General features: G+C 44.1%; 1 protein-coding gene across 9 annotated transcripts in view; it reads right to left on the bottom strand.

The window, feature by feature from the left end:
* Positions 1-21,072, bottom strand: part of FBXO25 (F-box protein 25) — a 63,133-nt gene that overhangs the window by 30,523 nt on the left and 11,538 nt on the right. For 8 of the 9 annotated variants that reach the window (XR_004478050.2, XR_004478052.2, XM_033409284.2 and 5 more), the window contains 3 exons: positions 8,713-8,816; positions 7,736-7,785; positions 5,075-5,167 (listed from right to left, as the gene is read on the bottom strand). Coding sequence is in view for 7 of the 9 variants with exons in the window: in XM_033409284.2 (XP_033265175.1) it covers positions 5,075-5,167; positions 7,736-7,785; positions 8,713-8,816 (247 nt within the window). In the remaining 2 variants the exon portion in view is untranslated. The remainder of the gene's footprint in view (positions 1-5,074; positions 5,168-7,735; positions 7,786-8,712; positions 8,817-21,072) is intronic. The other variant, XM_049704311.1, reaches the window with a different exon arrangement.

Below are 21,072 nucleotides of genomic sequence, written 5' to 3'. Positions count from 1 at the left end.
CAGCCAGCACCCGACACCTCGCGCTGCTCCCTGGGCGACGCGCAGGATGGCCCGCCGCTGGGCGCGGCTTCCCCGAGCTCAGGGAGGAGCCTTGGGTGAGCTGGAAGGGCCGTCAAGAGGCTGAGTTACTGTCACAGATAAAACCTGATGCTCCTGTGACCAGGCTTCAAATAAAGCTCAGAGAAACCCAACTGTCAGTGAGTAACACATTCCAATTATAGGGAAGTTAATGTGAGGAAGTTAAGGTAACCAAGGTAAAAAAAAAGTCACTATTTACAAGCCAAATAAAGTGAATAATGTGTCACAGATGGCAGCAAAGCTCATTGACCACAGGCAGGGAATGAAGTATAAACTCATTTTCCAAATAACCCAAATAAAGGTACATAAACGTAACGATTCTGAGAGTTTTTCCCCTAAGAGGAACCTACTTTAGGAAGCACAGCACACCCGGCATGTTTATACATTTCAACTGCTACCCTGTGCTGCTCTCAGGGAGTTTCCTGACAGCCTCTTTGGCCATCGCCCCCAGTGCCGACCCTTCCAGTGCATGCTCTCCTTGAGCCCGCCCCGTCTCTCCCAGGGGACCCGCAGCTGCTGTCCCCGCAGTGCTGGGGGGCCTCGGACTCCAGGGAGCCACCATGCATGACCTACACGCCCCACAGAGAGACATAATACAACTCTCCCCCAGGAAGGGCTGGCACTGAGGGGCTGCCCAGTTTCCGGGTGTGCACTGACACTACGGACAGACGCCACCTCTCTGCACTGCTGAAACTTCAATGTGTATCGCTGACAGATGTGACGAGGTCTATGGCTGGAATGTGAATTAGAAGATTCCCTGACACTGTTAGTTTGGAAAGACAAGTCAACCTCACAGGATGGGACCGTGCATCTCTCCTAAGGGTGCTCAGCAATGTGGGCACCAACATTCTCATCCCTCCCACCTCAGACCAGGGGACACCAACTACTAGACAGGAGGTAAAGATGCTGACACTCAGCCTCCAATCATGACACGGAGCTAGAAGCCCACTTCAAAGGCCTTTTAAAATACCAACTCTGCTATAAATCTCCCTTTGCAGCGAAATAACTAAATATGTGCTAATAATTCCAAGTCTTTGGTTAATTTTTCTACTTAAAATTTTCAAAATTCCACCAAATTTAAGTCTTTGATTTATCTTAATGAAAGTAAGGTCCTAAAACTGACCAAAAATGCTTTTAATTTACTTACACATTACATATAAAGGGTATGAATGAGAAGTAAGCTCAATTACGGACCAGATATTAAGAACTGTCCACTCACCAGGGCCAAATCTAAACTGCATCTTGACTGTCATTTTTTTTCCCCCAATAAGGAAGTTTCTCAGCACATATTATAAAATAATAACTGCAAATAATCAGTTAAGGAGAGAAAAATTACTAGTGAGTAAAGACCAGTTTTTATTGATTTTCTGGAAATAAGTTTAATAGTTCAATAAATTATGCTAAGGGCTTTTCAGTAGCCGGCCAAGACAACATTCTCAATCTATAAATAAGCATTTTTTTGTGAATTACAAGATAGTTTTAACAGCAGTTTAACATAATAGCCATATCGCTGACTACCAACTAGTCTGAAACTAAATATACAGCATTACATTTGTAACACAAATTCTGCTGAATGGTGGTGAAGAACACGACTGTTTACAAGCGTGCGGACGAAGCTCAGCGGCGCAGGCGGTGTGTGTGTTTACACACGTGTTAGCCCAGAGGAAGAAGTGGTGTTTGGACTTATCCGTGGCCAGATGGACAAAATGTAACGTGAATGAGGTTTAAGAACAGGCCGAATGCACGAGGAGCGTGTGAGAGACCACGCACTCATCCATCCCACCACAGTGCGGAGGGGGCAGCTCACAACCCCATGTTTACAGGTTTCCTTACGATTCCCACCAGCGCCGGCAGGCACTGCCTATGTGATTCAACAGTGACCCTAAATTAGGTGCCATGTTCTGAGGAACATGGCACATGGAATTAGTTCTCTATTCTCCTTTAAAAAGTTGAGTGAGGGGCTTCCCTGGTGGCGCAGTGGTTGAGAGTCCGCCTGCCAACGCAGGGGACGCGGGTTCGTGCCCCGGTCCAGGAGGATCCCACGTGCCGCGGAGCGGCTGGGCCCGTGGGCCGTGGCCGCTGAGCCTACGCGTCCGGAGCCTGTGCTCCGCGACGGGAGAGGCCACAGCAGTGAGAGGCCCGCGTACCACAAAAAAAAAAAAAAAAAAAAAAGTTGAGTGAATGCAGCTTGGAAAAACAATGTTTATTTCTCAAAATCAGACTAAAATTCTGAAAAATTGCAAAAGTAACCTAGGTATGAAGATGTTTCAAATATTTTTAAACAGACAACACCAAAAGTGGCTTATTTCATATACAGGATGTGCAAGAGACAATTTAATTTGGATTTGTGTAATTAGAAGACGTCAAATTTCCATGCCTGCCAAAGTATAGGAGAATAAAGACTAAACTTCCATTCCAAACTACTTATTTTTATTTTGACAACTAAAACAATTTATACTGAACACTAAACTCTAATACTAAATTTTATTCCGAAACTATGTAGTAATTATAGATTAGCCTCAGTTTAAAATGCTAATTTTAGATAAACAAAGGGACTTCATATAAAATATTAATACTAATTTTTTTCATATAAATTCTTAGAGGAAATATTACTGCATGCCATCCGAAATGTAAGGAAACTCTTTCATCAGTCATTTCAAAACCATTGCTCTTCTAATATTAAGGAGTGGCCATCTGGACAACACAGCACAAGTTATGGGAAATTGTCTTGTTGAGAAGAACTGCAAGAGATCCTCACTGTCCTGGTAAGTGTGGTGTAAACATGAAAGCAGCAGAGAGGTGCCAAGGACACCACTCCAGCCACTGAGGCCAACTACAATTCAGTGCGATTCAGGGGTACTGACCGCACAATGATGCACTAACAGACCCGCAAAGCAGTGTTTCCACCCCAGTGGCAGGGTGCTGAGCGAGAGGGGATCCCACCCACCCCCACAGACAAGGTGGCAGCAAGTGCAGAGGGACATGTCACCCAGAGGTGAGGCACAGAGCACGATCAAAAGAAAGCAAGTGGGGGCATCAGGCCTGCTGGGGAGGCAACAGGAGGAAAGGGAAGGGAGAAGAGACAGTACAGCATGTGGACCCGATCACAGAGAGTCACTAGGGCAGGGGACAGCGCGCCATGGCCACGGCACGTGGACCCGATCACACAGAGTCACTAGGGCAGGGGACAGCACACCATGGCCACGGCACATGGATCCAATCACAGAGTCACTGACAGCTGGCTTCATTTGTCTTTGTCTTTCGGAGAAGGCAGACATAAGCAGATCAGTTTGGGAAGGTAACCGGCCTCGGGAAGGGTTTGAAGGAGCAGGAAGCAGGGGCAGGAGGAGGCTGAGGAGGCAAGGACCCCTGATGGGGAGGCCCCACCTGGCGGGAGCGCTTGGCCATCACGGAAGTGCCACAGAGAGAGGCCAGCCGTGTGGGAGGGCCCAGTGGTGCTGGCGGGCCTCGCATAGCAGCCTCAGCGGCTGCCAAAGCCACCAGCCCCGGCAGCCACTTCTAGAGGCGATGCAGGGAAACGCCACCTCACGCGTTAGCACGTGGACACACCACACATTTTACTTTTTAGTTACGTATTTTTTTACACATACTACAAAAGAACCAGCAGAGAAAGTCTACGATCTGCCAGGTACTACTGTCTAGGATGAGGACAACGTCTGAAGAAAGGCTCCTCAGTGAAAAAGAGATCAGCATGTGGACAAAACAAAGATCCCAAGGCTGTTCAGCTGACCAGGTTCAGTAGGACACAGAGCACAGAATGCTCAGACCTTCTCTGGTCAGCAAACCAAGGGCCTGGACCAGCAAGATGAGCAGAAAGCCCGGCACTGAAACCAGGAGGCTCGGTCCTCCCTCCCGCGTCTCCGTCCTCCCTCCCGCGTCTCCGTCCTGCCCCAGAGTCTCTCTCACGCCCCCACGAGTAAAATCCCTTGTGTGGGTCGCGGTCCAGAGTGGCTGGTATTAGACAACTAAGCATGATCTGAACTATCAAAAAGCACGTGGGTAAACGCTTACTGTGTAACAGACCTCTCTGCTGACACACGTTTTCCTGGATACTCAAATCTTGGCATTTCTACAAAGTGGAGTCAAATTCCAGTTCGGTCGCCTGGAGGGAAGAGGTAGCTGGTGGAGGCCCCTGTCTGGTGCGCAGGCACCTGGGAGAACTCAAACCCTCGGAGGGACTACGGCCTCCACACAGCCCCCACCTGGTGACGCTGCAGGGAGCACGTGGCTAGGAACCCCAGGTGCTGGTCACATGGATGCCCGGCAAACTCTGACGGGAACCAAACCAAACACTCGGGCTTAAAATCATTTAACCACCCAGTTTTCTGTCCTTCCGGTAGCACTTCCAAATGCCTAGCAGGCATTACAAGGAATATCTTTCCAGAGTCTCACAGCACCATTAAAAATCCAAAATCAACAGCTTCATGACCCATCGCTTACTCTTTGCCTATAATAGTAAGAAGGTGAATAAGTTTGTTAGGCAAATAAAAGCAGACAGTAAATGGAATATATGGCAAGATCCTTTCTTTTCTGAATGTAGGCCAAGACAAAAATTTCCTCTAAAAACATGTTATTAACACAATAAGGCTTCTGTGGAGTTCCATTCGGTATAAATTTCCTTCTTTCTGTTAGCCCACTGTCCCTCTATTAAGCAGGGATCATACTCCGTGAAAAACACAAAGTAGAAAATGCATGTGAAACCACCAGGTAAGGATTCCCAGGATACCTTCTGCCTCCTCTTTGCATCTCCGACAGCGCGACGGGCGGGGAGTGTGCCCCTGCCCCTGCGGGAGCCTGCAGAAGCCCTAGGGCCAGCCCGGAGCCTCGCCCGACTGCCCGCCCCCGGGGGTTCTCTACCAGCGAACAAGCACAACTGTACGCAGCTGTCAAAAGCATCTTAAATATTTCACATGATAATCCTCAAAACGCAGTCGCTCCAAAGTGTCATCAAGTGACTCTGAAATAAAATACTCACTCTGGCCACATAAGTGAACCTCCGGGCATCCTGAACCGCACTGAAGAAGTCTAAGCGGTTAAAAGCTTCTCCCAAAGTGCAGTAGCCGTGTCTCTGGAAAAACAGACACAAGTGAAAATCTGTCAAATGAGTCATGAGTCAAAATGAGCTAACAGTTAACGTGAATTAGTCTGCGCAATTTCTTTTTTAATTTTGGCAAAGGATATTCGTTTTTATTATGATCTATTCCATATTTAGCTGAAAATAGAGTAAAATTAAAACAATGCTAAATTTAAGTCATTTATATATAATCAAGACACTACGCATTGACATTTCTACACCACTTAATGACAAGGATAAATATTGATTAAATATTTGTCAATTTCCTTTGTTGGCATGCATTTTGGGGAGGACAAAATTAAGCCTAAAATCATAAAATAACTGGATATATTCTAGGCTGTGCAACTACAAATACATAAATCATGCTTGGCCACTATGAAGAAGCATCTGCTATAAACTACACGTTGGAATTCGATTCCTCTGCGGGGAGTCCTGTGTGCCTGCAGGCCTGGACATACGCCCAGCCGCTCAGGATCAAGGCCGAGAGGCACCTGAGTGGGGTGGGGTTCTGAATACCAGCGTGTGGGTGCAAAGGGCTAGAGGTGACGGGACGTGACCGTGGGCAGTGATATGCCCTATATTCCATACTGGTTTGTACAGATCTCTACCCCAGGTTTCAGAAGACATTTTAAACTCGATCTTCTGTACTGGAATACTTAGAACATAAAGAGATCTTCAATGCAGAGTTGTGGGTATAGATAAAGTGGGGAATAATCACAGAAAACATGAGGTGACAAACACACCTCACATTTCAGAGGACAGGAGAGGGGCCAGAGGGGGAGCTGGAGGGGAAATCCTTAGTCTCTGACAGAAGACGCACCGTGAGGGCTGATTTGGTTTTACACCCAAATCCCAACAACACTCTCAATGTGTGTACAAGCCAACAAGATACACTTATTTAAAACATTCATTATGTATTTTTACTGAATATCCACTAAGTACAAAATATTTTCCTGGGAGCTGTGGAGGAAGCCAAGATTAACTGGGTATCAATCACAACCTGAAATCAATCACAGCCAGTAACTATTCTCTTTCTCAGTGAACAGAATTCCAAACACTGGTGTTCCTTCCAGGCAGTCCCCCATCTCACAACAGCCTCTTCTTTGGGGGAAAATAAAATCACACGTTTGAAGCACCCAAGCAGCAAACACCTGGTGGGCCCCAGGTGAGAAGACCAAAGGCGTGATGTGATGCGGAGAGAGATGGGACCAGCTCCGAGTCCTGGCCCTTTCCTGTGCCTGCCTGTGCCGGTTCCCAGGACCCATGCAACACTCCGCAGACTCACCGCAAGTTCCCCCTCTGCCGTGTGTGCAGCCGAAGCTGGACCTCTGTTCTGTAATCAGTGTGGTGACACCCAGCAAATGAAATGTCTAACAGTCTTTCTTTCTTTTTTTTAAAAATAAATTTATTTATTTTATTTATTTATTTTTGGCTGCACTGGGTCTTCATTGCTGCGTGCGGGCTCTCTCTAGTTGCAGCGAGCAGGGGCTACTCTTTGTTGCAGTGCAAGGGCTTCTCATTGCGGTGGCTTCTCTTGATGCAGAGCACAGGCTTCAGTAGTTGTGGCACGCAGGCTCAGCAGTCGTGGCTCGCGGTCTAGAGTACAGGCTCAGTAGTTGTAGTGCACGGGCTTAGTTGCTCCGTGGCATGTGGGATTTTCCCGGACCAGGGCTAGAACCTGTGTCCCCTGCATTGGCAGGTGGATTCTTAACCACTGCACCACCAGGGAAGTCCAAGTGTCTAACAGTCCTTCATAAGCTCAAACTAGGTCAGATTTGCCAAACACCTTCCAATGGTGTACTGGAGTGTATGTTACGGGTTAGAGTGGTTTCATACCCATTAACAATGTTAACCATCGCCAAATAGGTCGGATAAATGTTCTATCTCAGAATCTAATCCTTAAGCTTCTAGGAAGCTGGGCTGGTTTCAGAACACCCACTATTAACACTTCTGGAACCCTTAACTTACGCTAACATAATACATGCTAAACAACCGCTCCCTGAATACTTTCCCCCATTGTTGCAAAATAAGGCCAATGCAGAGTTTCTCAGACAACAGATGGAAGCAAGCTTCTCCAGATACTAAGAGAAAAAGGAAACATGCAGAGTTGAGGCGAACAGACCTTTTGCAAAAGAAAGGCGGGCAGGGCTCAACTGCTCTTCGCAGATTCCAGCTTAAACTACCAGCACCTTAGCTACCACTCTACAAAATAAATGAGGGGTTTACAAACTGTTCTCACCAACCCAAAACACAGGAGAGCCAAGACACAGCCCTACAAGTACCAGAGGCTCACTATGTACAGCTTTTGGGGAGGGCAGGGGAGGAAATATCAAAGTACCTGGGGGTCCATACTTCTTCTGAAACAGCCCTCCGCTGATTCAGATTCGTACGGGGCACTGACATACACCACACACACGAAACACTGTCTCAAGACCCTCTTATGCTTTCACCTCTTAGAATGTGGACACAGGTGTGATATTGCAAAAGAAACAATTTAATGTAACATCATACATTCAACAGTAACAATACAAAACATACTCTTATTTATAATAGAATACTTACTTCTCTTGTGCTTTCTTTATGGACATAGATCCATTTTTCACGATAAAAACCTAGAATAAAAATTAACTTTGTTTTTAAAAGCTGGTGAATCATTACAAAATGAAGATTTTAAGGAACTTCAACAGTGGCACATGCTAACAAAATTATCTGACATCATATAGATAAGAGATGCTTTGACTTGGCTAAATGCAACCAGAATTGCTTTGTTTCCTAATATCAGTTTAAGAGGTACTGAAACATCTTTACGTGAAAGATGATTTATGACAGTACCACGTCTAGGTAACTTGGAAGAAAATAGTGTCACCAAGTGACTGCAGTCATATCCAAACACAAATGGTTATAAAAGTACATTTGGTATACACCCTAATAAAAGTTCTCTTCCTCTTTCATGGCCCCGTATGGTGTTCCATTTAAATACACTTTCCAAGTAACTCACATCCCAGAGCTTTGAGGATCACGAGTACGTTGTCCACGGCGGCCTCCAGAGGGCGCACGACTGAATTCACTAACAGGGTCTCAGGGACTCAAGTCTGGGCATCTGCACAGGGGCCCTTTCAGAGCCTCCCCATCCCCGTCCCGCCTGCATGGCTCCAGTTTTGACCATGTCTACCTTCTGCTCTGAACCAGCAGCGTCTCCTGCACCAAAGCCCAATGTCAAGGTCCCTAAGGTTCGGCCTCACTGCTTGGGAGTGAATGGACCTGAATTCAGGACTGCTATTCAACATTCAGACACAGAGGCTGTTTTGTAGGTTTTCCTGTCTTTGGTTTCATTGTAGCAAATCTTACTAATGACTTACTCAACTAAATGGCTGAGCTGCAAATATGTGACCACTAAGTCAGTGGGCAACTGTGGATACAGTGCTGCTACGTATATAACTGTATCAGCATTTACGTCATAAGACAGCACTGTCAATGCAATTCCATTTATCAACATATTCAACAAGTAAATATGAAATTATTAATGAAAATGTTCTTACACTGAGTATTTTTGTCATTTCTAAAATGGTCCTTTTTCCTTTTTTTGGATGCATATTCATGCTCTTCATTATTGAATATTTCTTCATCTTCACTATTTAAGATACTGAAATAAAGATACATTTTATTAAAATATTTTTACAGGGGTTTCTTCATCTGGATTTTCTTTTGTTAAAAAGAAAAAAGAAATATTTCGTTTGCAATTCAGGAGCCCAGAATAAAAATCATATTAAATTCTGAAAGCAATCCTTAATTTTCAAAGCAACAAATCACAGGTTTGAAATTACAAGGCTAGTGTCTACGTTTTTTTGTTTGTTTTTTGCGGTACGCGGGCTTCTCACTGTTGTGGCCTCTCCCGTTGCGGAGCACAGGCTCCGGACGCGCAGGCTCAGCGGCCATGGCTCACGGGCCCAGCCGCTCCGCGGCATGTGGGATCTTCCCAGACCGGGGCACGAACCCGTGTCCCCTGCATTGGCAGGCGGACTCCCAACCACTGCGCCACCAGGGAAGCCCCATGTCTACGTTTTTTGCTTGTTTTGAGAAACCTGAGATTTATCCTGGTTCTTATCAGAATCCTGTATCAGGAAGTGATGCACAAGTTTTAGAATCGCCTAAGGATTTTGAAATGCCCAACCAAGGTACTTTCAGACTTTAAAACTTATAGTTTTATAGTTTATACTCTGGAAAAAAGTTAATGTGACAACATGATACCTAATACTAATGATTTGCTATATCCCTGACCCAGTGCTGAGTAAACTCAACACTTCTCTTTGTCCCCATACTTCCAAAGACTTAACTGGAACTACTACTGTATTTCTTTACTAAAGCATCAACCAACTAATGCTACCTGTTAAGGCGCTTAACTGAAGCCAGATGAAGTAAAACATTTCTTTTTTCCACTTAAATACATCTAATTCAAAGCTTTCCCATTTTTTTCTTTTGGATAAAATAAAATCATAAGGTGATAACTAAACAACTTGAACACATTTTTTTAAAAAAATTTCTTCCTTGTAGTAAAAAATAAATAAGACTATGCAAAAAGCAGTCCACCCCCTCAAAACTGAAGACGCACACAATTTTTATTTTCAGCACACTCACAGCTGGATTGTTTTCAGTCTGACAGCAAGCAGGGGCTCTGTGGAGACGAGCTGGCTAGCGGAGGGCCAGGGACTGATACTCAAAGCCGAGGGAGTAACCCTGCTGGCTGCCTCGTCGCCACTCTTTGACAAGAAAATTGTACACAAGCTCCTTCCACTAACCTGTATTCACTTTTAATCAAAACAGCTGATTTTCCCAAATGAATCCATTTATCACCATCAGAATAGACTTAAAGAACACTGGCAATAGTCGTAAATCATGAAGACAAGCGAAAGTGCATTTAGAAAAAACAAACAACTTAACATTCAGTGGCAGGCGTTAAATAATACCAATTCATAGAAATGGGTTGATCCTGGCTGTATCTCACATTGGTTCGTTGTCATTGATTCAAACACTGAAGGTAAAAGATTTCAAATGTGAACAGCTTTTGCAACTACAATCACAAAGGCATCAAGGGAAAGCAGAAGTACACTGCTCTCCAGAAAAAGCATCACAGAAAGGAAACCAGGCACCAGGAGAGGAGGGAGCTGCCCGGTATCTCCTGGGAGAGGGAGCCGTGTCCGGCTAGGCCCAGGCAAGCAAGGGGCACTGGGCAAGCGCCCACGTGTGCTCTGCCCTGACTCTGCCCTGGGAGGGCTGGGCCGTCTGAAGGGAGGCAACAGGCCCGGGGACAGACGTACAGGAAGGAAGCACAGAAATCTATACATTTCAACCGTGTTGACTTACGAAGACGACACTCTCAGCCCTCCACGCCCACCGCTCGGCACTCCACCAGCACCCCGTCACCCTCTCTCTCAGGAATGTTTTTCTGATAAACCCACCAAAGGTGCATGGCTTCCCCACACCCCACGTCCATTTCCAACCAAGACAAGGATACATATGGAGAAGAACCATCAAAAACATCTCCTGACATACAGGTAAACAGCAAGGACCTACTGTATAGCATAGGGAACTGTATTCACTATCTTGTAATAACATATAGTGGAAAATAATTAGAAAAAGGATACGTACGGATATATGTGTAACTGAATCAGTCTGCTGTACACCTGAAGCTAACACAGTATTGTAAATCAACTATACTTCAATTAAAAAAAAAATCTCCTGACAGAAATAACCAAGGGCCAAGAAAAGAAGTTACTCTCTTCTCCTAACTCACGCCTTGAAGTCAGCCTGCAGCTTTTAACACTGTCCAAGGGTGACCTCACCTTTTCCCACCTTAGGATCCTCACCCTAGTGATGACCCATTAGACAACTGGTGACATTTTTCTCAAGAGTCACATAACATGGTCTTAAGCTTCATCCCCAGACCTTTCTCGGGTCAGCACAATACTCTGTGATGGGCTATCACCTTCCAATCATTTCCACCCAATTCTAGGAAATAAGACAAGGGAGGGTAAACCTCTGGGTTTGAAAATGGTTAATCGGCAGTTCGTAACTGTAATGTTGTAAGACAAGTCACCGAAGTTTTGTAATTAGTAAGAAAAATTACCAACATTTGTGAATGATTTACATTTTAATATTTATAAAGGTAATTTGTGCTAATAAAAAAAAACAAAACCAAGTATAAAATGAAAAGTCTCCCTTGCCAATCTCACGCCTGAGAACTGGGTAAATTTTCATTATTTCTATCTTCACTTGTTCTGGTTGCTAATTTTATAATTCAAACCAAACCAAAACAAAAAACCCAGGCACATACCTCTGTTTTGAGCTGCCTGTAAGAGACAAGGAATTAACCTCATTACTACCCTCCCCTCCATTCTGGGTGGCAATTCATCATTCAACGATCATCAACTCATGACCCATCTAACCTCATCTCTCTCTCCACCCATTTTTTGGCCGGGGACTCACTTCAATTATTTTGACATAAATCCCAGACCGGCTATCATTTCAGGTGTAAATGTCTCAGGATGATACTTAGTCCTGCCGTGATCTGTGTAATTAGTGTTTCGTCATGGATGAGTTCTCCGGGGCGTTCCCATCAGCATCCAATGTCTCTTAAAGGTGCCCAGAGGGCAGGGACTCCTCCTGGACTAACCCCCAGCTGGGGGATGGGCAGGCACTGCTGCCTGGGTGCCCCTGCCTGGCCCTCAGGGAGAGATGGGGAATAGGTAGGCTGTGCTGTTGGCCCGTGTGTATCCCAGGTCTGGAACTGCGGGCACCCCGGCCACCTATAGTGCTGCCCTGACCACATCACTGCTCGGTGCTGGCGTCAGATACCTCCACGGCCTGGGGGAGGGAGGGATGCCCAGCACGTGTTCTGTCGGTCGCTCCTACTGCATTTCTCAAGTAAATACCCCGTGGATGTCCCTGGGAGGAGCCCCCTGCTGCAGCCACCTCCTTGGCAATACCATCCCACACTATCCCCACCCCACACTCTCCCCACCGGGAAGCCCTTCGGCTACAGACCATGCAAGCATGTCTCACAGACTCCTTACCCTTTCGGGTGCACCAAGACACTGAGAGTTGTGCCCCCCATTTTCTCTCAAGTACAATGTATATTTACAGTATTTAAGATAATATATACCTTTTTTTAATCATTTCTAGGATTTTGCATAGGAGGGGAAACTGCAGCATCCATCCCCACCCAATTGCTTGAAATCAGAATCTTAAAAACTGTACTAAACCAGAAATATTTATTACTGCCTTGGGTTAAATAGTGGCCCCCTCAAATATGTCTAAGTCCTAACCCCTGGAACTTGTGAATATGAAGGTCTTTGCAGATATAATTACATGAAGGATCTCAAGACAAAATCATCCTGGATGAACCAGATGGGCCCTAAACCTTATATGGGGAGAGGCCACACAGGAGAGACACGGGGGATGGCGGGTGACAGCAGCCAAGGGACAACAGCCGAGTGACAGCAGAGGCAGAGACTGGAGCTGAAGGACAGCGAGCATTGCTGGCAACCCCAGAAGCTAGAAATTCTCCCAAAGAGCCTCCAGAAGGGACCACCCCTGCTGACACCTGCATTTCGGACTTCTGGCCTCCACACTGCAAGGAAAAAATTTCTGTTGTCTTATACCACTGGGTTTTCAGTATGGCAACCCTAGAAAACTAATACAATTCTCTATCTTCTTAAATTACTTCAGTTGGTATTGCTCTTGAAAGCACATATGGGCTATCAATTCTCCCATACAAACAGAGGAGACTCTGGGAAGAAAAACTCAGCGAAATGAAATATTTAACATGCCAAAGTAAACATTACAAACAAAATGTGATCATTTTACCAAAAAACAAAACAGAGGAACCCCTCAGACACAGTCACCAGTAACTGACTGCGAAGCTGACTTCCATGGGCGTTTCTCTCAGTGAAAGAAACTTCTCTCCCAGCAGGGCCACAGTCTCTGCTCTAACAGTCCCAGGTTACTGTTTTCAGTTGTATGTCGGTCACCTATTAAACTTAGCTTTTTATCCTCACATTACCCACAAAGGGTCAGGGTTATATTACTTTCTCCTGCTGGCCAAATGTTCACGTTTGTTTTCCTGATATAAAGTCACTTTTGCATCAGTGTATTATTAGCCTCTCTCGCAAAAAAGATATTAAAAAAAAGGTCCAATTTTTTTAAGTTAAAAAAAAATGCAAAACCTGTCTGGTTTTAGCATTAGCACTTCTGTCCTAAACATCTCATGTGACATGCTTAAGGAATCTGATGCAGACATGATGCATGAAGGCAGCAGCAGGCAGATGGTAGGATGGGATACTGAAGACCAAGGTGGACAGCGGCCCAGGCAGCCCCACGGCTCTGCCAGCGGGAGAAGCAGTGGACACCCCCATGCAACTTGACGAGGGGAACACCGTCTTCCAGAGGTTCCAGAGGGAGCTCTCTTGGAGAAGGGCCACGTAAGAAGTCCAGCCACAGCAGCTGCAGACTCCATGAGAGAGAGCCGGGAAGGCACGAGGGCGTAGCGGCCACCCTCTGCATTCCACCGACGCCCCGCAGGCGTGCTCTGACGGCTTGCCTCCAACCTGCTGCCTTGCCTGAATGACAGACCCACCGAGCACCTCCTGACGGTCACGCTCCCGCTTACTCTAAGACTGCACGTCCATAACGTGAGAAAGACACAAAGACCTGACAGCAGTTCTGTAGGAGGAATCACAGGCCAGGAATGGAATGGGTTCAGGTGACATAGTTAACATACTCAAGTGAGTCAAGGATTTATCATTTAGATAAACCCAGTCTTAAAGGTAAAGGTCGCAACAAACGTTATGAATGTGCATGAACAGAGAAGTACGGCAACCAGGAAATTAGTGGAGAATCCACTACAGAATGAGCTCGGGAGGCCACCAGGACTAGAGAGGCAAAGGCAAGAAGGCTGGTGTTAAACAAGTAACATGTATGTACTTGTAGAATTACATGTTTCTACACGTACACGAAGGGTCCATGATGACAGAAAAGACACAGCAAGTGATGGCTATAAGACACATAGCAGAGAACAATGACTAACAAGGTAGGGGAGGGCAGGGGAGACAGGTCAGCAGCTAACTGCAATATTACACACTGTACGGAGCCAACTGTCAGTGTTCAAAAAGAAGAAACCAAGGATACTACACAAAGGTATTAGCATAAAGGTGAAAATAAGAGGCAAAAAACTTCCTAAATATCAAAAGAGTAAAAGCAAATAAAACACAAGGGGCCAGACTCTCTGTTGTGTGTATGAGAGAGGTGAACATAAATAAAGACAGACAGATACAGATGCAAATGTGTACTGTACATCCAAAACATTAATTTCAGGGAACTGAGGCCAAACGGAGCAGTAAGCGTGAAGGGGGTTGGCTCACTTTTAAAGTGTTTGGGGTTGGCTCACAAAGCAAAACAAACACCCTACCGAATACGCACACATATAAAAGGATGGGGAAGCACACATCAGCATGTACAGGACCCAGGAAAGACAAGTGTGACAGGAAACTTTACAGCATTAAATACACATATCGATAAAAAAGTAAATAATATAAACATACAACTTGAAAGCTAGAAAAAGAGTAAGTGAACAAAAAGACAGAATTGTTAAAGATAAAAACAGGTGGGGCCTTCCCTGGTGGTCCAGTGTCTAAGGCTCCACGCTCCCAGTGCAGGGGGCCCGGGTTCAATCTCTGCTCAGGGAACTAGATCCCACATGCCGTAACTAAAAGATCCTGTGTGCCGTAACTGAAAGATCCTGTGTGCCATAACTGAAAGATCCTGTGTGCCGTAACTAAAAGATCCTGTGTGCTGTAACTAAAAGATCCTGTATGCTACAACTAAGACCCAGCGCAGCCAAATAAATTAAAAAAAAAAAAGATAAAACAGGTATTAATAAATAGTAAAAGAATAGAACTGAAAAATAAGCCCCAAAGCTGGTTCACTGGACAAAACAAACCAGCAAGATAAACCACTAGATATCTTATCAGACAAAACAGAGAAAGTACACTATATAAAATTAATGACAAGAAGAAAATTACAAACACAGACAAGAAATTTTAAAAATTGTAAAAGGCTATTTTGTAAAACTCTTTGTAAATAAATGGGAAGAAATGAAACAAGTTTTTTAAAAATATAAATTTAACCAATAAAAAAATATCAGATTTTTCCCTTAGAGCTAGTTAAATACAAAGTTCATTTAAGAAGAAAGCGAGGAAGAATTAGGAGACAATTCAGAACAAGAACAGCAGTGGGAGAAGTCTAGTCCTACCTGATATTAAAACAAATTATAAAGCCTCATGAAAACTGCCTCTGGTCCAGTTCAAGATGGTGACAAAGGAGGACCCCACACTCACCTCCTCGCAGACACACGGAATTGACAGCTACATATGGAACAATTTTCCCTGGGGAAAACCCCCAAACCAGCAGAGCACCCCTACACATCAGCTGAACAAGAAAACAACACATTTAAGTGGGTAGGAGAGGCCCTGACACATCTCACCACAAACCTCAGCCCCAAGGGGCTGCCCAGAGTCGGGAGGGAACTCCCAGCCTGGAGCTTCTCTCTGAGGAGTGAGGGACGTGAACCCACATCAGCACCCCAACTTTTAAGACCTGCACCTGAGAGACAAGCCCCCAGACATCCACTGAGAGCTCGCCACCAGCTGCCTCCAGAACACAGTACAGAGACCTCAGCCCAAAATGCACCAGCCTCCCTGTGAAAGAGGCCTGTCAGTTTACCTTCAGCTATGGCCGGAGGGGCAGGGTGCTAATGAAATACTCATCTGGGGGCTGACTGCAACCCTCTCTAGAGACAGGAGCCTGGCAGGCGGCACATTCATACTCTCTCCCTGCCCCACTGTGGGTCATCAGCATCTCTGAGTGAGGAACAATGCACACATCTGGTACGCGGACTGTCATGGCTACTGCCCAGAGAACCCAACCCTTGATAGCCTGGCTCTGGTGGCCAGTGGCGCTGTGTTCATGGGTTCAACAGGACAATAGCAGAGAAGGAAACCATTCTTAACTGGCTACCCCAGGGCTCAACTCAGAGGAAACCGACAGAAAAGCCCACCTCCCAGTCTTCCCCTGAGAGGTATATGTGCATACTTCAAAAGCTGCTGCCTCAGGGTCTGGCTTCCAATCCAGCTTGAATCTAGGTAACAACTGATATACTCCCCTTTGTGACACTGACAGGTCTTGGCACACCCTCAACTACTGAGAGAGACTAAAAATAAAGTAGGCTGATTGGACAATCACAGAGGTTTGAGAGACAGCCAAGAGCTGGGGCAGGGTTGAACAGTAAGGTTCATCTCCTACACCAGGCCACTCCTTCAAGACTGGAGGAGGTGGCTGTTTTATCTAATGCACAGAAACCAACACAGGGACTCAAGGAAAATGAAGGAACAGAGGACTATGTTCCAAATGAAAGAACGAGATAAAACCTCAGGGAAAAAAACCTTAATAAAATGGAAATAAGTAATTTACCTGATAAAGGGTTCAAAATAATGGTCATGAAGATGCTCACTGAGCTCTGGAGAAGGATAAATGATGAACAAAATAAGAATTTCAACAAAGAGATAGAAAATATAAGAGTACCTAATAGATGTCACAAAGCAGAAGAATACAATAACTGAACTAAAAAATACAACAGAGGGGTTTCAAAGCAGACTAAATGAAGCAGAAGAAAATATCAGTGACTCAAAGACAGGGAGTGGAACTCACCCAATCAGAGCAGCCAAAAGAAAAAGGAATGAAGATACCTTAAGGCATTCTGGGACAACATCAAGCAGACCAACATTCACATTACAGGGGTCCCAGAGGAGAAGAGAGAAAGAGGCAGAAAACTTACTTGAAGAAATTATGGCTGAAAACTTCCCTAACCTGGAGAAAGAAACACACATTCAGATCCAGGAAGCTCAGAGAGTTCCATATAAGATGAACCCAAAGAAAGCCACACCAAGATACATTATAATTAAAGTGTCAAAAGTTAAAAACAAGAGAAGAGTCTTAAAAGCAGCAAGAGAAAAACAATTCCTTACATACAAGGGAATCTCCATAAGAATATCAGGAGATTTTTCAGTAGCAACTCTGTAGGCCAGAAGGGAGTGGAACAATATAGTCAAAGTGCTGAAAAAAAAAAAAAAAAACTACCAACCAAGAATACTCTACTCAGTAAACTGTCCTTCAGAATTGAGAAGAAATCAAGAATTTTCCAGAGAAGCAAAAGTTAAAGGAGTTCATCATGACTAGAACAGCCCTACAAGAAATATTAAAGGGATGCCTTTAAGCTGAAATGAAAGGGTGCTAAATACAAAGAGGGAAACATGAAAGTACAAATCTCACTTGTAAAGGTAAAAATATAGTAAAATTAAGAATAATCTAATATAAAGGCAGTGGGTTAATCACTCATAAAGACAGTATGCTGGTTAAAAACAAAAATATTAGTAGTAAAAATAACTATGACTACAATAATTTGTTAATGGATACACAACATAGAAAGATGTAAATCAACACCAAAAATATAAAACGTGGAGGGAGAGTAAAAATGTAGCTTTAGAATGCATTCAAAACATAAGATGTTATCAACTTAAAACAGACTATTACAAGTTGTTTTATGTAAGGCTTGTGGTAACCACGAAGCAAAAATCTATAGTAGATACACAAAAGATAAAGACACAGGGAACTAAGCATACCACTAAAGAAAGTCATCAAACCACAAAGGAAGTAAACAAGAAAGAAGAAAGGAACAAAGGAATTACAAAACAGCCAGAAATTAACAAAATGGCAATAAGTACATACCAATCAATATTTACATTAAATGTAAATGGACTAAATTCTCCAATTGAAAGACACAGAGTGGCTGCACGGATTAAAAAAACAAGACCAATATATATGCTGCCTACAAGACACTCACTTCAGATGCAAGGACACACTAAGACTGAAAGTGAAGGAGTGGAAAAAGATAGTCCAGGTAAATGAAAACCAAAAGAAAACTGGGGTAGCTAAACTTACATCAGAAATAGACAAAATAGACTTTAAGACAAAGACTCTAATAAGAGACAAAGGAGGTCATTATATAATGATAAGCAGATCAACCCAACAAGAGGATATAACATTTGTAAACAGAGGAGCACCTAAATAAATAAAGCAAATATTAACAGACCTAAAAGGAGAAATAGACAGCAATACAACAATAGGAGGTGACTTAAATGACATATTAGACCACATGGACTTAACAGACATATATAGAACATTCCATCCAAAAACAAGAGAATACACATTCTTCTCAAGAGCACAGGAAACATCCTCCAGGATGGATCATATTATAAGGCCACAAAACAAGTCTCAGTAAATTTAAAAAAGACTGAAATCATATCAAGCACATTTCTGACCCTGATGATATGAAACAAGAAAGCAATTACAAGACAAACACTGGAAAATGCACAAATATGTGTAGATTAAACACATGTTAATGAACAACCAATGGGCCAAAGAAGAATTCAAAGGAGAAATCAAAAAAATACCTTGAGACAAATGAAAATGGAAATACAACATACCAAAACTTAGGGTATACAGCAAAAGCAATTCTCAGAGGAAAGTTCATAGTGATAAATGCCTACACCAAGAAACAAGAGAAATCTTAAATAATGTAACTTTATATTTCAAGGAACTAGAAAAGAAGAACAAAGCCTAAAAACAATGGAAAAGGGCTTCCCTAGTGGCACAGTGGTTGAGAGTCCGCCTGCCGATGCAGGGGACACGGGTTCGTGCCCCGGTCCAGGAAGATCCCACATGCCACAGAGCGGCTGGGCCCGTGAGCCATGGCCGCTGAGCCTGCGCGTCTGGAGCCTGTGCTTTGCAACAGGAGAGGCCACAACAGTGAGAGGCCCAGGTACCGCAAAAAAAAAAACAAAAAACAAAAAACACCACAATGGAAAAAATAGTAGGAAGACAATGGAAAAGATCAATGAAACTAAGAGCTGGTTCTCTGAAAAGATAAACAAAATTGACAAACATTTAGCAAGACTCACCAAGGAGAAAAGAGAGAGGACTCAGAGTCAGAAATGAAAGAGGAGACATCACAGCTCACACCACTGAAATAAAGGATCTTAAGAGACTACTATGAACAATTATATGCCAACACATTGGACAACCCTGAAGAAATGGTTAAGTTCCCAGAAACTCACAACCTACCAAGACTAAATAATGAGGAAAGAGAAAATCTGAACAGACTGATTAAGAGTAAGGAGATTGACTCAGTAACCAAAAACCTCCCAACAAACAAAAGTCCAGGACCAGAGAGCTTCACTAGTGAATTCTAACAAACATTTAAAGAATAATTAATACCAATCCTTTTCAAAGTCTTCCAAAAAAATCAAAGAGGAGGGAACACTTCCCAAAGTCATTTTGTGAGGCCAGCATTACCCTGATACCAAAACCACACAAGCAAACCACAAGAAAATTACAGGCCAATATCAATGATGAACACAGATGCAAAAATCCTCAACAAAACACTAGCAAACTGAATTCAACAATACATTAAAAGGGTCCTATACCATAACCAAGTGAGATTTATTCTAGGGATGCAAGGACGGTTCAACATCTGCAAATTAAACAATGTAAGACACCACATTAACAAAATGAAGTAAAAAAAAATCATATGCTCGCTCAATAGAAGCAAAAAAAGCATTTGTCAAAATTCAACATCCATTTACAATAAAACTCTCAATAAAGAGGGTATAGAGGGAACATACCTTACCATAATAAAGGCCATATATGATAAGCCCACAGCTATCATCATGCTCAGTGGTGAAAAGCTGAAAAGGGGAGTTCCGTTTGCTCCACATCTGCATCACCATTTATTGTCAGCCTTTTTAATTTCAGCTATTCTGGTGGGTGGATAGTTCTACCTCACTGTGGCTTTTTTAAAAGCCTTTATTTTTTAGAGCAGTTTTAGGTTTACAACAAAACCAAGAAGAAGGTGCACATCACTGGGGTTTTAATTTAGTTTCCTTGATAACTAAAGATTTGAACTTTTATCTTACTGGCCATTTGCATGTTTGTCCAAGTCATTCTCCCAGTTGCTAATTGAGTTGCTTATCTCTTTACTAAGTTGCCAAAATCCTGGAAGAAAAGCTGTCAGTGTAACAGCTGAATTCAATCAGGACACAGAAGCCACATCAATTATTTTAACTGAGAAACTTAAAATGAAAATGTACAAATATATACAAAACATTGTTAACTAGGTAACCTAAAAGCCGAAAAGAACACTGAAGCATTCCAGAGGTAGCAACTGCAAACAGCTGTCACCACACTGCACTGGGAGAGCGAAGGGCACAGGCTGGAAGCAGCAGGAGGAAGCACTGTTGGCTGGTGCTGGAGTCTGAGCTCAGATGAGAAGCCTCGAGGGCCTGGGATCCACCTGCGGGGGGGGGGGGGGGGCACCAGCATCTGGTGTTGAAGGGACACGATAAGCCAGGTCTGCAAATGTCAGAAAAGCTGGGAGGGACAGTCCAGTGCTGCCGACCTGGGGGAACAGGTACAGAAAGGCCCCGGCAGCAGCTGCCCCAGTCCCACCCCACAGGCCCCGTGGCACCCTCCCCAGGCAGGGCCTAGCAGGGCCCACCGGCTGCAGCGTCACAGGGAGGTGTGAGCAGGTAGAACGGAGCCCAGAAAACAGCTTAGTGACAGCTGACAAAACACGATACTTTCTCCCGGTCACTGGCTTGCCTGTTGATGTTCTCAATGGTGACTTTTCAAAGCAACTTTCAAAGATCGGTTTAGACTTCAAGAAGAGTTGCAGCAATAGTACAAAGTCCCCTCCCCCAGCTTCCCCACCATCTCACATGAATGCAGGACGG

The sequence above is a fragment of the Orcinus orca genome, chromosome 21, assembly GCF_937001465.1.
Source record: "Orcinus orca chromosome 21, mOrcOrc1.1, whole genome shotgun sequence".
NCBI lineage: Eukaryota > Metazoa > Chordata > Mammalia > Artiodactyla > Delphinidae > Orcinus > Orcinus orca.
This window is presented reverse-complemented; position numbering and strand designations above follow the sequence as displayed.